Below are 14,019 nucleotides of genomic sequence, written 5' to 3' on the forward strand. Positions count from 1 at the left end.
CTACAAAACTATTCAAAAATGTCTATTTCATGCAATTGCAGTAACATTCACTTATCTGAGCAATTTTTTTTGAACAAAAAAAGCTAAGAGAATTCAAATAAAAAATTTTTCTATTGGCTTAGAATTTAATTTGGCGCAGATACAGATCCAAGCAATGATCTCCTCTGAGAAAAAAAAAGGAATCCAATGCAAAATAAATTAAAAAAAATACTACATCCGCTCCAAAATATAAAAGCTAGTTGATTAAATTGAATTGATTAAAAAAAATTAAATTAGTTATTTGTAATAAATTAATGTTGTATTTTCTAAAATATCTTTACCAATCAAATTTATTGACTAGAACTATCATTATTAGAAGGACTATCTTAAAAAAATAGATAAATATGAGAAACAAAGTGGATTGAAGTTTTATATTTATGATCAAAATAAAAATCAAATAAGATCTTATAGAGATAGTAAAAGAGACTGTGATCCCGAGTTTACACAATTAAGGGTTTCTCCAATAAATAAAAAATAATAATTGCATCAGGTTCAATGAATAAATGTACGAAGGTATTATATTTCTTTGTGTGCGTATAACTAATAAACAACTGATATTGTTTATAAAGAGAATCTTTTTTTCTGGGCACAGTTATGTTTATATTAGAATGTAATCATGTTTAAAATATTGTCAAATGCTAAACCTGGACATATATTCTAGTGATAATTTGAATCTTTGTTGGTCACCCATTTTATACATATATATATATTATATAAAACTTATTGAAGCATAGAGGGATTTGAATGGGACAATGTGATTGATAAATTATAAGACTGTGAAATTAATATAGATGAGATTGAGAATCTCAAGCACTTAAAAAATATTTTTTTACGAGTTCTTTTTTTCAAATATAAAGTGACGAAGACGAAATTATTGATTTTTTTGCCAAGAAATTATTAATATTGTTAGTGATAAAACTAATGAAAATATTGTTGTAATTAAAAGATTGTTCACGTTAATCTTTTAGCAACTATGCTTGAGGAAAGAAGAGGAGGACAAGTAATACTTTAAAGAGAGAAAAAAAATTAAAAGTAAACATTTTTTCCGGCGTACATAAAGTTAATATAATCAATGTAATTATCATTTTATTATACTACCTCCGGTCTTAATTATAAGAGTCAGTTAATTAATTTGAGGAGATTAAAGAAGTAAGTTGAGTTAGTTATTTGTCTTAAATAGGTGTTGTCTTTTCTAAAATATCTTTATTAATCAAGTATTGACTAGAACTCTTATTATTAAAAGGACTACTTTGGAAAAAAAAAATATGATAAACAAGTGAATTGGGGTCTTATATTTAGTACCAAAATAAAATTCAAATAGGATCTTATATTAAGGACCGGAGGTAGTACTATTTCCGATCCTTAATATAAAAGCTCATTTGACTTTTACTTTGATTTTAAATATAAAACTCCAATCCACTTTTTCTATCATATTTATCCATTTTTTCTCAAGATAGTCCTTATGATAATTGTAGTTATAGCCAATACATTTGATTAGCAAGGATATTTTAGAAAATACACAATCTACTCCTCTGGTCCTTAATATAGGACCCAATTCTTAAGTTAGTTTTGATCCTAAATATAAGACTCATTTCTCATATTTATTAATTTTCTTTAAATTACCCCTATGGATACTCCTTCAACCATAATCAAGTAGAAGAGAGAGAAGGGGTATTAAGAAATATGATTATAGTGTTGTAGGAAAAATATGTCACTTTTCTTATAATAAACTAACTTACCTAACTTCTTTAATTTAATCAAATTAATTACATGGGTCTTATATCAAGGATCGAAGGAGTATATATTACAAATAACTAACTTAATCTTTTTTTTTTAATCTACTCAAATTAGTCAATTACTTTTATGTTAAGGACGAGAGGTAGTATTTAATTTAGTCATTGTGACTTAAAATTGGACTCCATAATACTACCTCTGGTCCTAATTATGAGACTTCATTTATAGATTATAAATGATGTCTTATAATTAACATTAGAGGTAGTAATGTTTTATTAAGGAAATCATTTGTGTAAAATGCATCTCAGAAAAACTTAACTGAACCACTATCGTCAATTTTTTTTCCTACGGTATCCTCAATTTTTATATCGATAATCAATAATTATACTTGTTTGTAGGAACAAGTATATTCATTTTAGGTATGTTATTTGGCAATGTTACATATATTAACTATTTAAATTCTTTTTCCCCAATCCCCCTAAGAGAGGGAAAATAATTGCTAGTGCTTCCTACAAATATAATATTTTTATTTTCTGAAATATTTTATAAATAGTTAATAATTAGTGCTAAAGGAAAAAAATTAAAAAGAATGTGGGCAGCACCAATAACTGTGATCAAAGGTTCATGTGGACGACATGTGAAGCCACGAAGCTTTCAAAGCATATCTACCGCTGATCTTTACTTATAACGTTGTGTTGTTTTAATTACATTTTAATATATTTCTGGTAAAAAAATACATTTTAATATCCTTTTTTATTTTCAATGTTGTGAAATACAAATCAGTATCAATTTTATTTCTATTAACTAATAACTAACATGAAAAATATTTTTCCTCAAGGATAGATGTCATGCAGATGAACACTGGCGTCTTAAAAAAAAATATTTCCTCGCCTAATTGTTACTATATCCCACGTATAATCTATTTCACCGGGGTTAATAAGAAACAGTTAAGTTATTAAATATATTTTTAAAAATGTTCTGGGGACATCCGATAAAATTGGAACAAATCAAACTTATTTTAAAATTTATTTTATCTAAAATTATGAATTGCATCTTAAGGAAAAATAATGCATCAAATTTTAAACAAAAAAAATATTCGAGTCCCTATTATAAAATCTAGTTGACTAATTTAAAAATATTAAAAAAATTAAATAAAAGATTAAGGTGCAACCAGCTAGAAATATTTTCTTGGTTGCATTGAGCACCTTAAAATATTTTGTGACGTATTCAGTATTTTGAAGTATTTTTTTGAATGTGCCTAATACTGTGAAGTACTAGTATTTTTTTTAAGGCATCAGTACCTTAAAGTATTTTTTAGATACGTCCAACACCTAAAAATATTTTTTGATGCATTCAGCACCAAAAAAAAATATTTCAGAATGGTGGACGCAGTTAAAAAATATTTCGGCATACTTGATGCACAACAAAATATTTTATGGTACTAAATACACCTCAAAAAAATATTTCAGGTTGTTAGATGCACGTTAACCCTTAAATAAATTACTTTAAAGTATTATATTTATCATTTTCTTCAAACAAATTTATCAGACTTATAAATTGATATATAATATAATACTATCTCCGATCCTTAATATAAGACCTTGTTTAACTTTTATTTTGGTTCTAAATATAAGACTTCAATTCACTTTTTCTCTCATATTTATACATTTTTTCTAAGGTAGTCCTTCTAATAATTGTAGTTCTAACCAATACACTTGATTAGTAAGAATATTTTAGAAAAGACAACACCTATTTAGTATAAAGAACTAACTCAACTTATTTCCTTAATCTCCTCAAGTTAATCAACGGGCTCTTATAATTAGGATCGGAGGTAGTATAATACATACAAATATTTTAAAAAAATTATATAACATATGTCATAACTAAATTATTTTTTATTTTTCTTAATTTTTTCAAATTAGTTAATTAAGTCTTATCTTAAGCATATTAAAAATATATGATTAAGACTCCAGCAGCTTCAATAATAATATGCATGAAGTTAGACTATGCAGCAGCGGCAGGAGTGAAATTTTTTTTTTTTTTTTAAAAAAAGTGATATTTGAGTGGGCGAAACGCGGGGCCTCGTCAAGTCGTCATGACGACGACAACGTTCTAATTCAGGCAGTTAAATAAATAATTGGCACCTATCTCATAGTGGCAGGCACTCGCGGGCACCCCTAATTTGACTTACCATTAGACTAAAAAAAAACAAACATGTACTTCTTACTGTTTGCACCTGAATTATATATTATTATTGTATGTTTTTCCCCACTAAAAGAAGACTTTTTAGTTGTACGTAATTGATTTTGACTTTTTTATTTCTCTTACGATTCTTAATATAAAATTTATTTAATTAATTTAATTAAATTAAAAAAGTTAGGTAAGTTAGTTAATTATAAAAAATATAACATGTTTTTCTTAAAACACTATAATTATCTTTTTTAATATCTTCCCTCTTTCATTTATTTGATTATGGTTGAGGGAATATCCATAGCATAGGGGTAATTTAAAAAAAATTGATAAATATGATAAATAAGTTTTATATTTAGAATTAAATTAATTTAACAATTAGATTCTATATTAAAGATCGGACGAGTAATATTTAATATTGTGTCAATTAATATTTAATTGTTAAATGGATGGGATATGATAAAGGTTTTTTGGATGGATGACTTTATTCGCCACTTCAAACTTTAGAATGTCATGTTTTACAATAATACTGTATGTCTGTAAAGGTCAACATTGTGTGTGCGCGCGCGCGCAGCCAAATAAATACAATGCAATGATATCGCATTGATGTAATGTGGTTGGCATCACCATTAAAATTGTATATAAATATATTTTATGTAAATTAAAATATTTTTTTTCATATGCTTATTTTATATTTCATAAATCACAATTAAAAAATTATTTATAAATTAGTTCAAACAGGCTGTAAAATATTTCATTAAGAAGGTGCATTTGACCAACTATGCTTGGAAACCCCTGCTATGTCCTTTTTTTGTAGGTAATATATGTGTAATCTCTTTTTCTTATCAATATCATTTTTTATCTTGATTAAAAAAAACTAGATATATTGTAAGCAATGGAAACATACTATAGCAAGTTTTAATTAAAAAAACCTGACTTTTTTAATTAAATTCTATCACAACATAATTCACATTACACTAATCAATTTTCACCTCAATTTTAGTTTGTAAAAATCAATTGAAATAAATTACTTTTAACGGTGATAATCCAAACAAGCCCTAAAAATGTTAGGATTAGAAGGCTTAAAACATAATCAAATACACACTTGTGCCAAAGATTTATTTTAATTATGAATGTAAGATTTCAATCCATTTTATTTTCTAAATTTATAAAATTTTTCTTAAACTTTTCTTTATAAATTGCACACACTAAGAAAGGTTTTCTATAAAAGAGTAATTTCAGATGCAAATGGTTAAAATGAGTATTTTAGTAAAATTAGCATCAATTTATTCTAAATAACTGATTTAACTAATCTTTGTAATATCTATAAACCAGTTATCTAATAATTACTCCCTCCGTTCCTTATTATAAGAGACAAATAACCGAAATACGTTGATAAAAAAAACAGTTAAAATTAGTTAAGAACAATTAATATGTAAAAAGAATAATTTTTTTCCAAAAATGCCCTCATTAATAAGGAGAGAGAGCATGAGAGAGAACAATTAAATTATTAAAAGAAAGAGAAGTAGGAGGGAGAGAGAGAGTGAATTGGAGATAATAAATATGGGTAAAATAGTAAATCAACACAAAAAAGTAGAGACAACTTGTAAGTGTCTCTTATATATAGGAACATGCTATAAGCATCAAATGTCTCTTATAATAAGGAACGGAGGGAGTACTATTTTGATTCTTAATATAAGATATTAACTACAAACTAAATCTTATGCTAATAGTAAATACCGGTGGAAGATTAAAAGTAGCTAGTGACCATACCGTGAAAGCTAATAAGCAATGAACAAAAAACTGGACTGGAAATTAAACCGGTTAAGATAGTGGGTTAAGGGTTACTGGTTGAACCAGGATCGGACCGGAGTTAAACCGATCATATTAAAATAATATAATTTTATTTAAAATATTAAAATAAAATAAAATTCATAAATAATATCACTCTCAAAAAATAAAAGAAGTCAAAAAATTTGACAGGACTTTCATCTTATTTTATTAATCATATAATTATATAATATGTATTTATATATAATAATATAAGTCTTTGAAAAACAAAACACAAAAGAGAAACATTTATGATGACAAGTCTGCAACGTCTCCCATCTTTTGAACTTCCAAGGCACGCAGCTCCCTTCATTCATCTCTTTCTTTTCTTTTTGTAAGTTGAGTTATCTTTTCTTCTTCCACCCCCCCCTCTCTCTTTGTGAATCCTTCTTCCGTCTCTTCTTTTTTTTTCTTTTTCAAATTCATTTGTCTCTTTCTTTTTCCACCTCTCTCCCTCTGTGGAGATTTCTATGGCTTTCGTAGGGAATAGTTTTTCCTTCTTCTTCTTCCTCTTCTTCCGTGTTTCAAAAAGCCAATAACAAGCTTTGCTCTCTAGCTTCAAAAAATGATTGCCAGCTCCTCTCCTCCCTACTTCTTCCTCTCGGCCGTTGTCTTCCTTTCTCCTTCTTGCCTTCATTCCTTCTTCCTTCAGGTATGACTAGTACTGCTCTCCTCCTTTTAGTCTTATTCTTCCTCCTCTCTTGTCTTTCTTTTTCTGTTAATTTTTTTCATTTTTGAATCAGGTTTTTTTGTTGAGCAATTTTTTTTAAAGTGACCTGAACAACTCAATCCAACTGGAGGTTTTCCTAGTTTGACGCCCGTTTACACCAGTTTATTTCGGTTTACTTTGGTTTGATCTCCCACCGGTTTTGTTGATGAACCAGACCAGACCACTGGCCAATTCACCGATTTCTGGTTTAAACCGGTCAATCCGGTCTAGTTTTCTTGTTCATTACTAATAAGCCATGCAGCTGATTTTGCAAATCAAAAGCCAGCACAGAGATAGCTACTAGTACATCAACTTGCGACAAGAGCCTCAAGCGCTATTTCTTTCATGCATGCATAAATATTTTATGATATACCTAACTAAATTATATATTTATGTCACACAATTTTTTCACACTACACTTTACTCCCCACTTGAATTTTAATTAATTATATCATCTTGTCCATCTTTTAAGTCTCATCTTCAACGTACGTGTATGAGTCATGTCAATATCATATATAATACTATGTCTGGTTCTAAATATAAGAACTAGTTAACTAATTCAAATAGATTAAGGAAATAAATTAAATAAATTATTTCTAATAAATAAGTGCTGTCTTTTCTAAAATATTTTTGTTAATTAAGTTCATTGACTAGAATTACAATTATTAGAAGGACAATTTTGAAAAAAAAGGATATATATAAGAGACAAAGTGAATTGGGGCCTTATATTTAGGATCAAAATAAAAGTCAAATAAGATCTTATATTAATAATCGGAGGTAGTAATATATATATATACATATATGTCATTATGAGTCACTGTAGTTCCTAGAAGGCCAAGGAAAATAAATATAAATAAATGGCCACAGCTAATAATGATAATACCAATATAGTTGTAATTATTTGCAGCGGCATGTATATGCACCGCCAGTTTTTGAAAACTGGTAATCCTCACATAATCGAATATAGCCAAAGCCAATGTTGGGTGCAGTTGTTTGATTAATTAATTAATCGATCGATCAATCATGATGTAATTATCAACCACGATTGTTAGATATAATATCTAAATAAATACTTCCTCCAATTTTTAATATAAAAGATAATTAGAGGTTGAATTTGATTTTAAATATAAAAAATTGGTTCATTTTCATCTCTCATATTTATCACCTTTTTTCAAACTAATTTATTAACTGATATATCGGGTCATGTTTGCAATAACAATAACTATTTTATTTTATTTTATAATTTATTTTACCTGGTTAAGTAATTTTTATATTAAAAATAGAAAAAGAATGGGATTAGACTAATCTGAGTTAAGGCATGTGGGTGAGATCCACAGCAGAAATGCAGAGCCCCTGAATTAACAACAATGAAAGCAGACACAAATTAAAGAAAGACGAATTGAAGCAAAACCATGTGCTTTGGTGAAGCACGATATTGAAGCAGCCAAATATTGTCGAATTAATCAAGCTTCTTGTAATAGTATTAATGTTATTCGTTGGCTTCTTAACTCATAATTAATTAATTAAGTAATTAAGAGATCATATAGAGAGAGGCCACATGCATGCATGGTTCTTATCCCCCACTGTATGTATATTAGCATTGGTTCTTAATATAAGATACAGTTAATTAATTTGAAAAAATTAAAAAAACTGAATAATGACTTAATTATAACATATGTTATATGATCTCATTGAAATATTTATGTACATTATTAGATTGTATATTAATTTATAAGCCAGGTAGATTAGTTTAAAGAAAAATAATGAATATAAATATTTAAAGTAGTTTATTTAACTTTTTCAAAGTCCCTTCAAGCCAAAAAAAAAAAAAATTAAAATCCCCAAACTAGTTCGTTAAGTCTTATATTAAGGAGCATACTATTACCTCCACTCTTTAATATAAGAACTAGCTGACTAATTTGAGTAGATTAAATATGTGTTATTTTTACTAAAATATCCTTACTAATTAAGTGTACTGGTTAGAATTATTATTATTACAAAAATTATCTTAAAAACATAGATAAATATGAAAGACAAAATGAATTAAAATCTTATATTTAGAATTAAAATAAAAATTAAAAAAATTTTATATTAAGCTTTAGCTTCATCTCGAGCGAAAGAAAAAAAAAAGTTTACGAGCTGGCAAGCATATATAAGGCGGAATCACCCCTTTCCGGCGTGTTCGTGTTCTTAAATTTTGTTCGACTTGTGGTTGATACTTTGATTTTTCCATGTATTTCAGACGACTCCATGTTACCCATATTTTTTAATAGGGTTTTAAAAATCATTATTTATAAAAATATATCTAAAATGATGAAACCAATAATAAAAAGAATAATTTACTTTATTAGCATGTTCGTAATGAAGAAAAATGAAATATTTTCCGTCTTTTCTCAAATTTTGTAGAACAAACAATAACAAAACATCCAAAAAAAATTTTCAGAAATTTTCATTTCTAAAAAAATTAATTTTTTTATTTTTTAAATCATAGAGCCGAAAACATATTTTCAATCATGTTTTTTTTTTATCAGCTAAAAAAAATCATGTTTTTCTTAAAATTTTTTTCCAAACAAAAAAAAAACTACTTTGAAAATAGAAAACCAAACAGCCTTAAATTATTTTAGATGTCCATATTTTTTAAGCCCAAACGTACTGTTATTGTTGATAAAGGATAAATATTTTTTGACCCAATAAACTATGAGAGCCCAATTTAAAAGAAATCATGGGTCAATATTGGGCCATTGAGAGACCGCCCCAGCGCAAGAAGCCCATTGCTCCCCGGGTCGCCCTGAGCATGTCTTCTTCAGTCCCTCCCATCTTTCGCCTGCGGACAGCTCGGCTTCAAAACCTGAGGGAAATAAGCCATCAACGTATCTCTTCCTCTTCACATCTTGCAGCTCCCTCGATCTCACTCTCATCTGCAGGCGTGGCTCTTTCTCGTCCTCTCTCTAAAACCTCTCTAATCATGGCTTCTCCTCCTCCTCCTCTGTAAAATACTCTGTTCTATTGTTCACGATCCCCAATCCATGCATTGTGCGATGGATTTGAAGAGGCTGTCAAACAGTAAGCCTTCTCCAATTTTCTTACCATTCATACGCCCCTTCAACTGGGTCACTTCCCCAGTGCTACGCCATCATCACCTTCATGACCTTGACCCTCCTTCTCCTCCTAAGCCGCCGCCGCCCTTACAGCCCCAACAGCAACCACAGTCTTCTAATCAGGCTTTTCTTGACATGGTACCTTCTATTCTCTCTAGCAGAGTTCTAGATTCTTCAAAGTGTAAAGAATTGATACACCATTTGTCGCCTCATGATTTTGATCAACTATTCTTTTCTATTCATTCAAATGTGAACCTCAAAACGACTCTTCATTTCTTTCATTTTGCTTCCGATTCTTTTAATTTTCATTTCACGGTTCGGTCGTATTGCCTTTTGGTTCGTTTGCTTCTAGCTTCCAATTATTTACCGCCCGCTAGATTGCTTTTGATCCGTTTGCTTGATGGAAACTTGCCCACTCTGTTTAAAAACCGTGAGAACAGGCACCTTGATATAGCTGCTTCTATGTTGGAACTTAATGCAGTTACTGAACGGAGACATGGTGAATTGGATTTGTTGCTTCATATCTCCTGTACCCAATTTAAGAAATTGGGTTTGGGTTTTGCTATTGATATCTTTTACGCGTTTGCGAGGAAGTGTATCTTTCCCTCTCGGAAGACATGTAATTTCTTGTTAACCTCCTTAGTGAAGGCTAATGAACTTGATATGAGTTACAAAGTGTTTGAAGTTATTTGCAAAGATTTTTCTCCGGATGTTTACACTTTTACTACTGCAATCAATGCATTTTTCAAGGGACGGAGGATTGAAGATGCAATTAATTTGTTCTTGAAAATGGAGGAGATTGGTATTTCGCCAAATGTTGTCACCTACAATAATATGATTGATGGGCTCTGCAAGAGTGGAAGATTAAAGGAAGCATTCCAATTTAAAGAAAAGATGGTAAGAAGTAAAGTAGATCCAAGTCTCATAACATATAGCTTGCTTATTAATGCTATGATGAAGTTGGAAAAATTTGACGAAGCAAATTGCATTTTGGTAGAAATGTTGAACAGCGGGTTTGTGCCCAATGTAGTTGTTTACAATACACTGATCGATGGGTTCTGCAGGAAGGGAAATATGAGCGAGGCACTAAGGATCAGGGATGACATGTTATCTAAGGGTGTAACACCCAATTCTGTAACTTCTAATACTCTTTTACAAGGTTTCTGCAGGTGTAATCAAATGGAACAAGCTGAACAAGCATTAGATAATATTTTCCTTAGTGGGTCATCTGTTAATCAGGATGCATGTTCTTATGTAATTTACTGGTTATGCAACAATTCAAGGCCTGACTCAGCACTACGGTTTGTTAAAGAGTTGTTGTTAAGGAACATTAAGCCCAGCGATAGCATCCTTACTTCATTGGTCCGTGGTCTCTGTAAGAGTCAAAAACATTCAGAGGCAATCGGACTTTGGTTTAGCCTTGCTGAGAAAAGTTTTGCAGCCAATACTGTTACCTCAAATGCTCTCCTTCATGGACTTTGTGAACAAGGTGATATGCAGGAGGTTATCACAGTGCTCAAAAAAATGCTAGAGAAGGGTTTGGTGTTGGATAGGATATCATACAACACACTCATTCAAGGCTTTTGCAAAGGAGGTGGAATTGAGTATGCTTTCAAGCTTAAGGAAGAGATGGTTACGCAGAGAATCCTGCCAGATATGCAAACTTACAATTACATTGTGAAGGCTTTATGCGACATTGGTAAAATGGATGAAATTAACAAGCTTTTGCATGAAAGTAAAGAAAATGGCTTGGTTCCAAATGTCTATACATATGCATCTATTATAGAAGGATATTGTAGGGCTGAAAGGATTGAAGATGGTGTAAACTTTTTCAATGGGTTGGTTAATGAGAAAGTAGAGCTAAGTCCTGTTATTTATAACATACTTATTGCCGCCTATTGTCGAATTGGAAATGTAACAGAAGCCTTTGAACTTTGTGAGGCCATGAAAAGTAGGGGTATCCCACCAACTTGTGCCACATATTCTTCTCTAATACATGGATTGTGCAACATTGGCCGCATCGATGAAGCAAAAGATATATTTGAAAAAATGAGAGATGATGGCTTATCGCCCAATGTTGTTTGTTATACTGCTCTGATTGGCGGTTACTGTAAGTTAGGCCAAATGGATAATGTGGAGGGCATCGTACAGGAAATGTCTTCAAATAATATAAAACCCAATAAAATTACCTACACTATTATGATTGATGGGTATTCTAAATTGGGCAATATGAAGGAAGCCCACAAGCTTGTAAATGAGATGATAGCAAGTGGAATTGCACCAGATAAGATCACTTATAATACGCTTGGAAACGGTTAATGCCAGAAAAAAAGCTACTACCGCTTTTGAACTGCGTGATCATACCCCTAGAAGAGAGATAATTACATGTGATCACTTATAATTACATGTACAACATTGATCAAGGTTTGCTTCCATCTACATAGCTTAGAACTAGCATGAAATTGTAAAACATTGGATCTTGTTACTTTGAGTTTTATGGTTGATGCTGCTGTTATTATGCTTGATTCTCAGCTCGTCATCTGGAAAATAAAGGTTTCATATGCTCTTCCCTTGGCTGCTTGATGAAGAATGAGCTTTGTCTTCAGAGGTTGGCCACTTGATGTAAGAAAGTGCGTTCGTTTTGCTATGCAATTTTTTTTTTTTTTGGTTAAATTCTCTTGTGATGTTTCGAATATAGGGATGAAGGTATTGTTAAGGCAAACATCCTATGCCACTTTTTTCTTGTACATTAAATATATTTATGTTTCCTGTAATCCTCCTTCCAGAGGTTTTAAGGATATTCACCATCATGCTCTCTGGATGTCAAATAATGTTTCCTTGGTTCAATTTGTGTTATTTTCTGCCCCCCCCGACTGTCCTAAAGATCTATTTTTGTATTGACGAGTCTGGCAGTAATGCAGTTATATTTCAATCGTAATCACTGTTCTAGTTGTATTTGGAACTTGGGAAAATATTTTCCCATATAAAGACTCTTTTCCTGCATTCTTAGGACTGGGTCAACTATCACTCTAAAATGATTGGTTTTGCATCCATAATGGTGAACTGTCTTTAGCTATCCATTTATGAGACATGTATCTGTATTGTGTTCCATGGTCAAAAACTTGTTTAGTGTTGCTTATCTTATAACATTGATATATTTGAATGTGGTGAAAAAGTGGCTATATTCTTATTTGTTCTATTTGTTAGTGTAATGATCCCCTGCTCATGTTAATTGCAGGGCGAGGATTCGCAGTACAGCAAAGGTTTTGTTGCTTCATAACCAATAGCGAGGTTGCTGTTTTTTTATTGATCCTTTGCTCATTATATGTGTTGATACCATTCTAATTTATTTGTTTTCTGGGTTTGTTACCGTTAGTATGGGAACCAAGTAGCTGATACCATCCTCCTCTCCTATCATGCTGGCAAGATTCAAACAAGAGAAGAGCGGGATATTGTTAAAGCATCAAGCAGAGAAGATCTCCGATTATATTCTTTTCCGTTACTCGACCACAGGTTGTTTCATGGACGACAGTTTCCAATACGAAGGATAAACTAAATGAACTTGTGGGGATAACAAAGACTTGAAGAAGCTTGCAAGTGAGTAGACCAGATTCCTTTTTTTTGCCCTCAAAATCAGATTTTAAGGATTTGGATCATCGAGCAGATTTTAACACATAATCTTGGACTGTTTCGTTTGATTTCCTATACCATCCCAAACACGCGTTTCCAGATAGAAGGGCAAGCTCCACCAAAAGACCTGATGGAAATTTCTCAAGGCGGGGAAGTTGATGTAGAAAAAGCTACAGAGGTAGTACTCTCCATGGGTTCTGGTAAGGGCAACCTCTTCTCCCACTTTGAATTTTTATACTATTTCAATGTTGTTTTGTTCTGTTGGACCTTATGTAGTTCTCAATCCACACTATTTTCTCCAGGTTCCAGCTTGTGGCTCAGACCTCTGTTGATTTTCATGCTCCTATCATGCCTTTAATCTATGAAGCTTCTGATTATCACTGATACCTACTTGCAAGTTGGTAGTAACTTTTTAAAGCCGCTTCTGATGCTCCTCCTCCTCTTCTTCAGATGAAGGCAGTTAGTTCTTCTTTTTTTTCCTCCTCTTGATTACTTATTATCCCGGATAAAATCTATTTTCCTTTTCGGTGAAAGATAAAATCTTTTTACTCTGGTACTTTGGTCTAAAATTAGTTTTCCTTTTTTTTTTCCCTTTTTATTTCATGATTGTTGTTGTATCGTTCGAATCAGCTTTTTTACCAATATACGATAAACAGTAAAATTATATACCAAAATGCTATACTTTTGAAACTATTTACCAATAAATTGCACTTAAAATCGTTCTTAGCAAGAACGATTTTAAAATTACACGCCAAGAACGATTTTACTTTTTCCTGTTCATTCTCTCAC

At 30.9% G+C, this 14,019-nt stretch overlaps 1 protein-coding gene across 6 annotated transcripts; it reads left to right on the plus strand.

The window, feature by feature from the left end:
- The first annotated feature begins 9,435 nt into the window (after positions 1-9,435).
- LOC114715361 (pentatricopeptide repeat-containing protein At4g19440, chloroplastic-like) lies at positions 9,436-13,548 on the plus strand. 6 transcript variants are annotated; one of them, XM_028900195.1, is made up of 5 exons: positions 9,436-12,024; positions 12,133-12,230; positions 12,839-13,197; positions 13,331-13,430; positions 13,533-13,548. In XM_028900195.1, exon 1 carries the CDS (start codon positions 9,529-9,531, stop codon positions 11,917-11,919), a length of 2,391 nt encoding a protein of 796 aa, XP_028756028.1. In that variant the 5' UTR covers positions 9,436-9,528; the 3' UTR covers positions 11,920-12,024; positions 12,133-12,230; positions 12,839-13,197; positions 13,331-13,430; positions 13,533-13,548. The 6 variants fall into 6 exon arrangements, 5 of the variants coding, with proteins under 5 accessions (XP_028756028.1, XP_028756029.1, XP_028756027.1 ...); XM_028900196.1 differs by having other exon boundaries at positions 13,331-13,408; XM_028900194.1 differs by lacking the exon at positions 13,533-13,548 and having other exon boundaries at positions 12,839-12,891; positions 12,977-13,197; positions 13,331-13,526.
- The last annotated feature ends 471 nt before the right edge of the window (positions 13,549-14,019 follow it).

The sequence above is a fragment of the Neltuma alba genome, unplaced genomic scaffold (assembly GCF_004799145.2).
Source record: "Neltuma alba isolate B1F8T4 unplaced genomic scaffold, ASM479914v2 tig00011587_pilon, whole genome shotgun sequence".
Classification (NCBI taxonomy): Eukaryota; Viridiplantae; Streptophyta; class Magnoliopsida; order Fabales; family Fabaceae; genus Neltuma; species Neltuma alba.

Bases quoted from the DNA above. Each gene is read 5' to 3' on its own strand.
- LOC114715361 (XM_028900195.1), top strand. From the start codon at position 9,529: ATGCATTGTGCGATGGATTTGAAGAGGCTGTCAAACAGTAAGCCTTCT.